This window comes from Staurois parvus, unplaced genomic scaffold, assembly GCF_062004578.1.
Source record: "Staurois parvus isolate SC_StPar_1 unplaced genomic scaffold, SC_StPar_1.0 ptg001660l, whole genome shotgun sequence".
Taxonomy (NCBI): domain Eukaryota; kingdom Metazoa; phylum Chordata; class Amphibia; order Anura; family Ranidae; genus Staurois; species Staurois parvus.
In genome coordinates this window covers 40,837-54,957 of record NW_028319456.1, presented here as the reverse complement: position 1 = coordinate 54,957, position 14,121 = coordinate 40,837, and the positions used below count along the sequence as shown (strand labels likewise).

General features: G+C 42.6%; 1 protein-coding gene across 2 annotated transcripts in view; it reads left to right on the top strand.

Annotated features, from left to right (window-relative positions):
• NTMT2 (N-terminal Xaa-Pro-Lys N-methyltransferase 2) overlaps nucleotides 1-13,471 on the top strand; it is a 74,133-nt gene extending 60,662 nt beyond the window's left edge. For both annotated transcript variants that reach the window (XM_089663319.1, XM_089663320.1), the window contains 2 exons: nucleotides 2,096-2,345; nucleotides 11,165-13,471. In XM_089663319.1, the coding sequence (XP_089519445.1) occupies nucleotides 2,096-2,345; nucleotides 11,165-11,421 (507 nt within the window). In that variant the 3' untranslated portion in view covers nucleotides 11,422-13,471. The remainder of the gene's footprint in view (nucleotides 1-2,095; nucleotides 2,346-11,164) is intronic.
• The last annotated feature ends 650 nt before the right edge of the window (nucleotides 13,472-14,121 follow it).

Below are 14,121 nucleotides of genomic sequence, written 5' to 3'. Positions count from 1 at the left end.
ATTATTTTGTTTGTTTTTTCTCTTCCTTTATGCTGCAATTTCTGACTTACATAAACCTATCCAGAATTATCCCACACATTCTTTTCCAGCACAAACTTTGCCTTACATAAAAGTTGCCTATCCCCCCTTCCTTATTTGACCCTTCCCACATTTCAGTAAAATATACAGTCATGGCCGAAATTGTTGGCACCCTTGATATTTTTCCTGAAAATCAAGTATTTCACACAAAAAAGGTATTGCATTAACACATGTTTTGCTATACACATGTTTATTCCCTTTGTATGTATTGGAACAAATATAAAACAGAGGCAGAAAAGCAAATATGACATAATGTCACACAAAACCCCAAAAATGGGCTGGACAAAAGTATTGGCACCCTTAACTTAATATTTGGTTGCACACCCTTTGGAAAACATAACTGAAATCAGTCGCTTCCTATAACCATCAATAAGCTTCTGACACCTCTCACCCGGAATTTTGGACCACTCTTCCTTTGCAAACAGCTCCAGGTCTCTCTTATTGGAAGGACACCTTTTCCCAACAGCAATTTTAAGATCTCTCCACAGGTGTTCAATGGGATTTAGATCTGGGCTCATTGCTGGCCACTTCAGAACTCTCCAGCGCTTCTTTGCCATCCATTTCTGAGTGCTTTTTGACGTATGTTTGGGGTCATTGTCCTGCTGGAAGACCCAGGATCTTGGACGCAAACCCAGCTTTCTGACACTGGGCCCTACAGTGCGACCCAAAATCCTTTGGTAATCCTCAGATTTCATGATGCCTTGCACACAGTCAAGGCACCCAGTGCCAGAGGCAGCAAAACAACCCCAAAACATCATTGAACCTCCACCATATTTTACCGTAGGTACTGTGTTTTGTTCTTTGTAGGCCTCATTCCGTTTTCGGTAAACAGTAGAATGATGTGCTTTACCGAAAAGCTCTATCTTGGTCTCATCTGTCCACAAGACGTTTTCCCAGAAGGCTTTTGGCTTACTCAAGTACATTTTGGCAAACTGTAGTCTTGCTTTTTTATGTCTCTGTGTCAGCAGTGGGGTCCTCCTGGGTCTCCTGCCATAGCGTTTCATTTCATTACAAATGTCGACGGATAGTTCGTGCTGACACTGATGCTCCCTGAGCCTGCAGGACAGCTTGAATGTCTTTGGAACATGTTTGGGGCTGCTTATCCACCATCCGGACTATTCTGCGTTGCAATCTTTCATCAATTTTCCTCATCCGTCCACGACCAGGGAGATTAGCTACAGTGCCATGGGTTGCAAACTTCTTGATAATGTTGCGCACTGTGGACAAAGGCAAATCTAGTTCTCTGGAGATGGACTTGTAACCTTGAGATTGTTGATATTTTGCCACAATTTTGGTTCTCAGGTCCTCAGACAGTTCTCGTCTCCTCTTTCTGTTGTCCATGCTTAGTGTGGCACAGACAGACACACAATGCAAAGGTTAAGTGAACGTCTCTCCTTTTTATCTGCTTTCAGGTGTGATTTCTATATTGCCCACACCTGTTACTTGCCCCAGGTGAGTTTACAGGAGCATCACATGCTTGTAACATTCTTATTTATCCGCAGTTGTGAAAGGGTGCCAATACTTTTGTCCAGCCCATTTTTGGAGGTTTGTGTGACATTATGTCGAATTTGCTTTCTTTCCTCCCTTTTTTTGTTTTGTCCCAATACACACAAAGGGAATAAACATGTGTATAGCAAAACATGTGTTAATGCAATACGTTTCGTGAGAAATACATGATTTCCTGGAGAAATATCAAGGGTGCCAACAATTTCGGCCATGACTGTATACTCTTCGTTGCTGGCATATAAATTCACACCTTCCATCAAGACTGGCTTTATATTTTATTATACAGGCAATACATATTATGCCTGGTATTATATCATTATATAAAAGCACAACATCGTCATGCTTTCATTAATCATCATATTAAGTGGTCCTTCAGACTATGTCACAGCTGTGAACCCTGCACCCCCTTTCACATCACCACAGTTGCTGACTTCATTCTGCATACTGCAACTTGCTTGCTTCAAAGACACTCCCAGTAAAGACTAACTACATTTCTTTCCCCCAATTACAGGGACCTGGAAAAGCTGGTACAGACTATGCTCTTGATTGCGGCTCAGGGATTGGTAGAGTGAGTAAACATGTGCTTTTACCAGTTTTCAATACTATTGAACTAGTGGATATGACGGAGCCTTTCCTAGAAGAAGCCCAGAACTATCTAGAAGAAGAAGCAGACAAGGTTGAAACTCTGTATTGCTACTGTCTACAAGACTTCATTCCCACCCCAAAAAAGTATGATGTCATCTGGATGCAGTGGGTTTCAGGTTGGTAATTGATATTTAAGTACCAAATAGAAAACACACACCCAGCAACATCATAAATGTAAACATGTAGGCTCTGTTCATATTTGAGCAAAATCACATGTTCCTGTTTCGGTGCGGCGTGATTTGAACAAAAAAGATATTTGCGCTTCTTTTCTGTGATTTTCACACATAATGCAGCCCAGTGAAATTAAATGGGCTGCCCTAAACGTGACGCATCAAAACATGCATTCACTGATGCACCTGCATAGGTGTGAAAGGAAACATACTGAAGAAATATGGCCTCTTCTGTAAATGCTAGTTGCCTGGTTTACTTGAACCACTGAACTGGAACAATTTTGTAATTCAGGACTTCTGACTTCACGCTGACTTTTTTATCTGTATTCTTGACGTCGGTGACAAGAATATAATTAAGCTGGAGCAGTCATTTTTAGCAAGTACAGCATTGTCATATTTCTCTTAATACAGTTTTCTGCTACCAGCTATTGAGATAAATGATGAGAAACAGATAAACTAATTAGTTAGCCAAATTGCTCATATTTTTGGACCCAAGGGTCAATGTCCCTCTTCCCTCCACAGGTTTCTTTAAAGGTTATTTCACAGGGAATACAGCAGGTATGAACTATACGTACTAGATGTGTCTCTATATATCTGCAACAGTCTGCAAGACCTTACTGACTGACTGAGCGTGAGCTTGCTGTAAAGCTTGCCTCACACTTTCCTAAACTTTAACGAGCTGGTCAGAAACTTTGACAGGAGTTTAAGGGGGGATATGATCAACATGTATAAATACATCAGTGGGTCATATAGTGAACTCGGTGTAGAGCTATTCACCCTGAGGACATCACAGAGGACAAGGGGGCACTCTTTACGTCTGTAGGAAAAGAAATTTAATCTCCAAATACGGAAAGGTTTCTTCACAGTAAGAGCTGTGAAAATGTGGAATAGACTCCCTCAAGAGTTGGTTCTGACCAGCTCAGTAGATTGCTTTAAAAAAAGCCTGGATTCTTTCCTAGATACACAGAATATAATTGGATACTAACATTTATAGGTAAAGTTGATCCAGGGAATATCCAATTGCCGATCCAATTCAGAAGGTATTTTTTCACCTGCAGGATCATGCTTTGCTGGGGGTTTTTTGCCTTCCTCTAGATCAACTGTGGGTATAGGATTATATTGTTTTTTATGATTGAATTAGATGGAGTTTTGTCTTTTTTTCTACCAGACTAACTATGTAATTCAGCCATTATAACAGGTTTTGGAAGCTGCTGCCAGTTATGTACTGGCATCTCTACGTGTTTGTAATTCATAGCTACAGAACTCAGTCCCACTCCATCTCCAACAGAGTCTATTTAACGTGGTATTTTGGAAAATTTTTGTATATCTTGGACATCCAGAAACTGATAAAATATAAAGTTCAGACTAGAGAGTCTGCCAGTCTAATAGGTGGGGGACTGGACATGAATGATGAAGAATGAGCAGAGAAGGACAAGAGAGAGTAAACATGCAGGGATTGGGGGGAGGAATAAGCTAGGAAGTGGATAGAGTCAAAGGAAAGAGGAAGTGGGCTTGGGAAAGGGAAGAGTGAAGGGAATGGTTGGGAGAAAGGGGGCAAGAGTTATCCCCTGCCTACAATAATCAGGTAACGAACCTGACAACAAGAAGATGTTCAAACATGTCAACTAGAGGATGTTCCTAGGAGGGCCTTAACCTTGTCTGAAAAGGAGAAGTCTACCCAATGGAATCACCTTTTAGAGATACAGGTGAAACTCAAAAAATTAGAATATCATGCAAAAGTTCATTTATTTCAGTAATGCAACTTAAAAGGTGAAATTAATATATGAGATAGACTCATTACATACAAAGCAAGATAGTTCAATCTTTGATTTGTAATAATTGTGTTGATTATGGCTTACAGCTCATGAAAACCCCAAATCCACAATCTCAGAAAATGAGAATATTGTGAAAAGGTGCAATATTCTAGGCTCAAAGTGTCCTACTCTAATCAGCTAATTAAGCCATAACACCTGCAAAGGGTTCCTGAGCCTTTAAATGGTCTCTCAGTCTGGTTCAGTAGGAACCACAATCATGGGAAAGACTGCTGATCTGACAGATGTGCAGAAAACCATCGACACCCTCCATAAGGAAGGAAAGCCTCAAAAGGTAATTGCAAAAGAAGTTGGATGTTCCCAAAGTGCTGTATCAAAGCACATTAATAGAAAGTTATGTGGAAGGGAAAAGTGTGGAAGAAAAAGGTGCACAAGCAGCAGGGATGACCTCAGCCTGGAGAGGATTGTCAGGAAAAGGCCATTCAAAAGTGTTGGGGACTTTCACAAGGAGTGGGCTGAGGCTGGAGTCAGTGCATCAAAAGCCACCACAAACAGACAGATCCTGGACATGGGATTCAAATGTCGTATTCTTCTTGTCAAGCTGCTCCTGAACAACAAACAACGTCAGAAGCATCTTACCTGGGCTAAAGTTTGTTGCTCAGTGGTCCAAAGTCCTCTTCTGATGAGAGCAACTTTTGCATCTCATTTGGAAACCAAGGACCCAGAGTATGGAGGAAGAATGGAAAGGCACACACTGCAAGATGCTTGAAGTCCAGTGTGAAGTTTCCACAGTCTGTGTTGATTTGGGGAGCCATGTCATCTGCTGGTGTTTTTCCACTGTGCTTCATTAAGCCCAGGGTCAACGCAGCTGTCTACCAGGGGATTTTGGAGCACTTCATGCTTCCTTCCGCAGACAAGCTTTATGGGGATGCTGACTTCATTTTCCAGCAGGACTTGACACCTGCCCACATGGCCAAAAGCACCAAAACCTGGTTCAATGACCATGGGATTACTGTGCTTGATTGGCCAGCAAACTTGCCTGACCTGAACCCCATAGAGAATCTATGGGGCATTGCCAGGAGAAAGATGAGAGACATGAGACGGAACAATGCAGAAGAGCTGAAATAAATGAACTTTTGCACAATATTCTAATTTTTCGAGTTTCACCTGTAAATTTTGTGTTTCCCCTGAGACAATAGATTTACTACTTCCATCTCCCTGATTTCTTCCACTTTGTGACATGTGGGGGTGGGGTAATGGATCTCTCCACTTCATGGGGATGCAGACTTTCGCTGCATTACAGAGGTGACAGAGGAGCAATCTCTGACAGGTTACGCAAGACAAAAAGAGAAGGGTCCACATAATCCATGAACTTTTGAATTATAGTTCTGATGGTTTGCCTAAAGGGGATCAGCTTTGGATAAGACCAGTACATGAGGAAAATGGTCCCCATTTCTAGGTCATATCCCCAGCAGTGGTCTAATATGTTGGGATAAAATTTGTGAAGTATTTTCAGACATTGTTCCTCTGTAAAATGTTGCTGAAAGTCCTCTTACCAGCATTGCAGGAAGACTGCTCTATATCCCGGTTTTAAAGAGGAAAGGAAACCATATAAGATGGACAGAGAGTAACAGATGGGGTCAGAGTCAGCACATTATTATTATTATACAGGATTTATATAGCGCCAACAGTTTGCCCAGCGCTGTACATTATAATGGGAGACAGTACACGAGACCGTACAGTAACAATGCGAGTCAATACACGAGGGGTTCGAGGACCCTGCTTCTTGGAGCTTACAATCTAGGAGGGAGGGGAAAGTGGTACAGGAGGAAATAGCTGTGGGGGATGGAGTGGTAGGAAGAGTGGAAGAGTTCAGTAATTAGCTGAGGGCGGGGTAGGCTTCCCTGAAGAGATAGGTTTTCAGAGTGTGCCTAAAGGTGAGGAGAGTAGGTGATAGTCTGATTGATTGGAGTAGGGAGTTCCAGAGGATAGGGGAAGCCCTGGAGAAGTCCTGGAGATGAGCATGGGAGAAGGAGACCAGGGAACTAGTGTGTAGGAGGTCTTGTGAGGAGCAGAGAGTACATTTTGGGTGGTATAGGGATAACAGATCGGTGATGTAGTTTGGGGCAGTATTATGAACAGCTTTATACGTCAATGTTAGTGTTTTGAATTTTATCCGTTGGGCAATCGGAAGCCAGTGGAGGGATTGGCAGAGGGGGGTGGCAGATACGGAGCGGTTAGTAAGGTGGATGAGTCTGGCCACAGCATTCAAGATAGACTGAAGCGGGGATACCCTGCGGTGAGGTAAGCCGATGAGGAGGGAGTTACAATAGTCGAGGCGTGATATAATGAGGGAGTGAATGAGTTGCTTAGTGGTTTCCGGGGTTAGGAATGGACGTATTTTGGAGATGTTGCGGAGGTAAAGTCTACATGAGTTTGTCAGCGAATGGACCTGGGGCTGGAAGGACAGATTGGAGTCTAGGATGACACCTAGTACTCTGGCTTGAGGGGAGGGACTGATGGTGGTGTTGTTAATCTTGATGGAGAAGTCGGGGAGGGGGAGCGGGCTGGGGGGAAAACTAGCTCAGTTTTGGAAAGATTTAGTTTGAGGAAGTGGAGTGACATCCAATCCGATATGTCGCTCAGTAGGCTTGTGATATGGGCGGAGACTGAAGGGGTGAGGTGAGGGGTAGAGAGATAGATTTGCATGTCGTCGGCATAGAGATGGTTGTTGAAGCCGTGAGAGTGTATCAATTGGCCAAGGGAGGAGGTGTAGATGGAGAAGAGAAGGGGCCCGAGGACAGAACCTTGAGGGACCCCAACAGAGAGGGGGAGTGAAGAGGAGGAGGTAGCGTTATACAGTAGGTGACACTGAAGGAGCGCTGTGTGTGAGGGAGCGTAGGATGGAGGAAGAGGGTGATCGTAGGAGTTGTGAGGGGACAGGGTCAAGGGGGCAGAGAAGACCTTAGTGACCTCTTCAGTGGTAGCGAGGTCAAAGGAGTGGAGTGTTGAGGGGGTTTTAGTGTGAGGGATGCTAGGTGGGGTGGATGTCTGAGCAGTGGCGATGTCCCTATGAATTGTGTCGATCTTGTTTTTGAAATGGTTAGCAATCTCGTGGGCGGTAAGTGAGGTACTGGGTGGAGGTGGGTAGAGAGTTAAAAGTAGAGAAGAGCCGGTGAGGACTGGAGGAGAAGGTATTAATGAGGGTAACAAAGTAGGCATGCTTGGCAGCGTGAAGGGAGGAGGTGTAGGTTAGGAAGGCAGATTTATATCGGGTGAACACTTGTTGGGATCTGATTTTGCGCCATAGTCGCTAAAGTGCACGACTGCGTCGTTTGAGATTTTTGGTATGGTCAGTCTGCCAGGGTTGTAGCGGTTGGGGTCTAATGCTTCGTGTAGTTGGGGGTGCTAGCGAGTCTAGAGCGGTTGATAGCGAGTTGTTATAAACAGTAGTAGCCAGGTCAGGGCAGGACAGGGGAAGGATACTGTCGTGAAGTTGGTCAGCAGCAAAGTGGAAAGGGGCAGGGTTCAAGTTGTGGAAGTTTCTGCTGGTGATAGTTTGACGTTTGGAGGGATAGGTGTTTGAGGACGAGGAGACTGTGAAGGTGATGAGATTGTGATCGGAGAGGGGAAATGGGGTGTTTGAGAGGATATAGGGAGTACAGTTGTGGGAGAAGACAAGGTCTAAGGTATTTCCGTCGGAATGAATGGAGGACTGGATACACTGCGCTAGTTCAAAAGAAGAGGTTAAGTGGAGGAGTTGGGATGTAGCCGGGTTATTGACATTAATAGGGATGTTGAAGTCTCCAAGGATGATAGTGGGTAGCTCAGAAGAGAGAAGGTAAGGTAGCCAGGCGGCGAAGGCGGCGAGAAAGCGGGACATGGGGCCAGGAGGCCGGTAGATCACTGCAATCCTCAGGGAGGTTGGAGAGAATAGCCGGATGCAGTGGGTCTCAAAAGAAGAGAAGGATAGAGAGGGAGGGTTAGGGAGGACTTGAAAGGTGCTTAGAGGTGACAGAAGTAGACCAACCCCGCCTCCTTTCCGACCACTGGGCCTGGGTGAGTGGGTCAAGATGAGGCCTCCATAGGAGAGTGCTGCGGGGGAGGCAGTGTCGGCTGCTTGGAGCCAGGTTTCGGTGAGGGCAAACAGGATAAGAGAGTGGGACACAAAGAGGTCGTGGATATAGGTGAGTTTATTGCAGACCGAACATGGAGTTAACAAATGGAGCTAACAGGCACAAGAAGGATCTTAAGGGCAGGAGAGAAGATAATGCTTGTAATGCTTTCCCCAAGGTCAGGGTATAAGCACCGTTGGGAGCAGTCAGATCCCCCATGGATTGCTAATGCCCATAGAGTATAAATTGAGACACCTGATATTTGGCCTGAGAAGTCAGAGCTGGAAATGGGACAACTTCTTGACCTCAGAGTAAAATTGGGGTTGCCAATTATCAGGTATAAGGGGGAGTTGGTTGGGGATAACCCAAAGGTCTTGAAAGCAGTGACACATTTGCTCAGGGTTTTATCTATTGTGGGGTGTGTTTTCAAGGGTGGGGAGGACACAAGGGGGATCTAGACAGAGATGTAGCAGAGCAGCCTGTTCTAGTTACACTCATAGTTTAGTTTGCATTAGATGAGAGGATACCTGATTTTTGGCAATATCTGGAAGGGAGATTCTCCCATTTTGTTTTGGTAAGCGGAGTAGAGACAGTTTAGGTCAAGGCCGATAGGCCGTTATTAACGTTTTAACAATACATTATAAAAGGTTTTGGAAGCTGCTGCTAGTTATGTTGCAGGAGACTAGAGATAGAAGGTAGATAACATTTACATGAGAAAATAAAAATTATGATTTCTGAATATCATATCTCCCAGGGTATGTATGTACTCATACTAGTAGCCTCCATAGTGGTCTGATTATGTCAGTATTTCTGTGCTCAAAGCAGTACATTTTTTTGCATGGAAATATGTAGTTTTTTTATTGTAGGCCTGTCATTTTTAGGAATAACTCACTGAAATCTGTCCGAACAAGAGTCTAGAAAACATCCGGGTAGGATAAAATTTGAAACACGAAATCAAAAAGTATAATTTAATAAATAACCATAAAAAATAATAATATAATAATAATAAATTTAATTCAATAATATAATCAAACCAAAAACACTGAAATTGAAATATAGCACCAAGTTCGCACATCACTGAGCAAAGTTGCAAAATCGTTTTCAGTGTCTGATGATGAATTTCACCACGAATCATTATCACTCAATTCTGCAAGTAGTTCTAATTTACTATCGCTGTTTTCTAGCTGGTCTAAAACTGCTTTTGACCTAAAGGGACGTTTTTTTGGACGCCATGGACATTTCTCAATTTCCAGGCAGAAAGAACGGTAAAAATGCAGGCAGGGCACAGGACAAAGCACTAGGGACAAAATGTATGTGAAATGGTTTCATACAGTAATGTTTTATGTGATTTTAGTGTATTTAGTGAATGTCACTTTTTCACATTTTAAATTTCCCGCCATTCCGTCCCCATAAGTCCTGACGTCGCAGGAAACGGAACCCGGAAGACAGATGCCGGCATCGGCCGGAGGACATTGCCGGGGACACTGCAGGAGGGACATCGTGGGAGCGAAGGACAAGGTAAGTGCAGAAGAGATCCCGGAGCAGCGCTGCAAGGTATTCCCAAGTGTAGCTCGGGGTTACCGCTTGTGGTGCTGAAACTTTACCCTGAGCTACACTCGGGAATACCGCCAGGGAGGTTAATGAAAAGCTGTTTAACCACTTGCTGTCTGCCCACAGTACATTTACTACAGCCTGAAGGCAGCCACAGGCACCGTGACATACCCAAATGTCGAGGTGCACATGTGCATTGGTGTGCCCCCCGGGCATATAGTGGTGCAATCCTATGACTGCTGTGTCTGGTGGACACAGCAGATTACAGTGCTTGGTACCCAGCTATTTGTGGCCAGGGTATCATGTGATCACTATGACAAATCATAATGATCACTTGATGACATGTAAGCAAAACTCTTATGAATGGCTTCCATTCATAACAGCATGCTTACTATCGTGATGCTGTGATTGGCCCACAACAATCACATGCTTCCTGGCATCCTGTACCATGTGTTTTAGCCAATCACAGCATCACAATAGTAAGCAAGCTGTCATGAATGAAAGTCACAGTTAAAACTATTGATTATAACAGTGATCATCATTAATGTAAAAGCAAAATAAAAAATTCCCTGATCACCTTCCTTAGTGTCACCTTCCTACAGTGTCACTATGGTGACAGTGAACTACTCTGATGACAGTATGTACAAAAATACTATCACCAATCAGTATCCCTGATTACCGCTACACCAGCCATATGATGATTGTGTACTGCACTGGTGACAGTATATATATAAAAAAAATTGAAAAAAAAAATGATTTAATGTATTAATTTTCCAAAAAATTGTGACAAAATAATTACAACTTCAGAAAACTCGCCATGCCTCTAACTAAATACCTCAATCTCTACTTTGGGGGGTATTTGTACTGTCCTGGCATTTTAGGGCCTCAAGAAATGAGATAGGCCATCAGTACATTAGGATTTCAAATATATATCATAGTTTGTCGACTCTATAACTTTAACACAGATTAAACAATGTAAACTAATTTCACTTATTTTACCAAAGAAATTTAGCAGACTACATTTATGAGGAAAGATTATTTGTTTGCAAACGAAGAAAACTATTATCTTTTTTTAATTTTAGATATTATTTTCATTTATATATTTAAAACAAATGTAAAAAACCCAGTTGTGATTAAATACCATCAAAATAAAGCTTTATTTGAGTGAAACAAATTATATAAATTTAATTTGGGTACAGTGTTGCATGACCAAGCAATTGGCAGTCAAAGTAACACAGTGCTAAATAAACCTTCCGCAGGACAAATGGTTAAGTCTCAATTCTTATGCTGAATATGCTAAAATGTTTTTTGTTTGTTTTGTTTGTAGGTCACCTGACTGACAGAGATCTCTTGATATTCCTTCTACGCTGCAAAAATGCTTTGAAAGAAAATGGTGTGATAATAATAAAAGATAATATAGCCAGACAAGGTTGTCGGCTGGATCCTGTTGACAGCAGTGTGATTAGAAATATTAACATATTAAGAAACATCATTCGGAGAGCAGGAATGACTATCATTGCAGAAGAGAGACAAAGGGGTTTTCCAGAACTCTGTGTTCCAATATGGATGATTGCAATCCAATAGTAATTTCACTTCTTTGCATTGTTTGCTGTGAGAAATATTCCTTGCACTCCTCATTGAAGGTTCCATTTTATCAGTATTTTACCATCCAGCATAGTGGCTAGCTTGCATTTACTTTTGTGGTTTTATTCTATGACTTGAAAGTTGATAACAAATGTTTAGGTATTTATTTATGTCTTGTAGAAAATAATTAAAGAATTGTCATTAATCATCAATACAAATAATTTAAAGTGGTTGTAAACCTAAAAAACACAAATCAATCTAATCCTACAGTTGAATAGATTTTACCTTTACTAAGCATTTGAGCTTAGTTTGGTATCTTGAAGAAATCCCCTTCTCCAAAAATCCCCCCTGTTCTTCTGAACAAAATATCTGACACAAGCAGAAAAATGGTGTCGCCACTCCCATTCTCCTATGAGTGACAGGCTGTGCTGAAGATGAGACCAGCATGAGCATCCATGTAATACACTGCAAAGGGGTGAGGTAGCGGGTGTCTCTCCCTGCTAGTCTCTGCCTTCACAAGATCAAGAACTCAGCACATAGATCGGCATCACTTCAGTAATGCTGTACTTACCTAGGTAAGTCTGCTGACAATTGATTATTGTCCTGCTCTATTCACAGCACCTAGCTTGTGAATTACTGTTTACAAGAGTTTTACATAGAATGTTTCCTGTTCCACATTGCCATTTTAGGTTGCAGGATTCCTAGGATTTTTAACATTAACCCCTTCCTACCAGCTTTCTCCTGATTAGCACAGATCCTGTGCTGTAAGCAGAGAGGACATAGTCACTGGCACCTGTGTATTCCCCTGAATGCACTTGCACTCGCATGCTCGCAGATATAGAGATGTCAGATAGCTGTGCATGTTCTTGAGCCGAGGCTGGAAGATGTGTATAACTGAGGGATTGTGTGACATCACATCTCTGCATACTATTCTCTGGTCCTAAGCCACGCCCAAAGACCAGCAGTTTTTGGAGAGCTGTATGTATGTTTACATTAAAAAATGTTAATTTATGGCAAAAAGTAAATTTTTTTATATTTGCGTTTACAACCACTTTAATGTTATTTAACTTCCCAGGGGATTAAGTATTGCACTTGGTCCCTTTCAAATCCATTCCTTAGTTTCTTAAGCGGCATGGACAGATAGGTTCCCAAATTACAATGTCTGAAAATGCTACTAGATAGAAGACAGATTTGTGATCAACAGTGCTTGTCGCTGGCTGCAAGGGCTGCTGCACTGTGTCTATCAGCAGCTGCATTTACACATGCACAGCCTGGCCAGTGGATCACACAGCATTGCAGTGCCGAATGATCTTTCAGTTTTATGAATGAGCAATCAGCAATGTTGGGATATGTTATACATGGCATTGGCACAGTACTGTGAGATCCATCGGCCAGGTTGAGTACATATAAAACCAGCTGCTGATAGACACAGGAAGCCACATCTCTGAGTGATCTGCACTATTATAAATGAATAGTTGGCCTTGCTTGTTCATTCATAATCGTTAAAGGTCCATTAGAGCTGCAATTCTGTGTAATCTGCAGCTGCTTTATCTTTTTCAGTATTGGTGGATATCTTACACAGAGCCTCAGCTCTGATTACTATTATGAATGAACAGGCAGAACTGAATGTTCAGTCGTAATAGTGACTAGGGATGCACCGATACCCTTTTTTTGTCGGCTAGTATGAGTACCGATACTTTCGGTCAAGTACTTGACGATAACAAGTACTGATACTTGGTGGTGCGATGTGCACCAATACAAAATGTATGGATGCAAATTGCAACTAATATGATTCCTTGTGAACCCAGACTGTCACACAGGACCAGTGCAGGGAGGTTTCCTGCAACGGAGAGTGGGTGTGTGGGGATTTATACTATGGAAGCAGATGCTCCATAGTCTCAGTGATAGGAGAGGAGAGAAAGAAGCAAGGATTTGAAATCCCCGCTGCCTTTTTCTCCTCTCCTTGCAGGGATGACAGTACAGGCTAGACGGCATCTGATTGGTCAGCACTGTCCATGTGACGGTGCTGACCAATCAAAAGCCCTCTAGCCTGAACTGTCATTCCTGCAAGGGGAGGAGAGAAAGTGGCAGGGATTTAAAATCTCTGCAGCTTTGTCTCCTCTCCTACTGCTGAGACTATGGAGAACCTTCCTAGTATACATCCCCACGCACTCACTCTCCGCTCAACATGGGATGCCTGTAGGGAGGTTTCCTGCTCCTGGAGAAGTGAGGAAACTGTATGCGATTTGGACAGGAACCGTGTTCCTGTTAAAATTGCATACTAATCTTTTTTGGTGCAATTTGTATTGATACAAATGTATCGGTTTCCAGTATCGAGAGCATTTTCATGAGTACGAGTTAAAAAAAAAATACTCAGTATCGGTATCGATACTGATATCAGTGCATCCCTAATAGTGACAGATCATTCAGCTTAGAAAGGGAGTGGGGTGGGATGCTGTCTGTACCTTTCCCCACAGGAAAGCCTATAGTTTTGTCTTCAAAAGGGGGTTGAGCTACAGTAGACTATGGATGGACAATGCAGCAATCAATCAGGGGACCAAGGACTATATGCATTTGGTCCCCTGGGGGTTAAAAAAAAAATAAAAACATTTTAGGGATAGTTCCTTCTTTAAGGAATATCAGGAGTTGCACTAAATCATCCTGTTTATTGTTTTCTCTCCACATTTGAGAATAATGGGC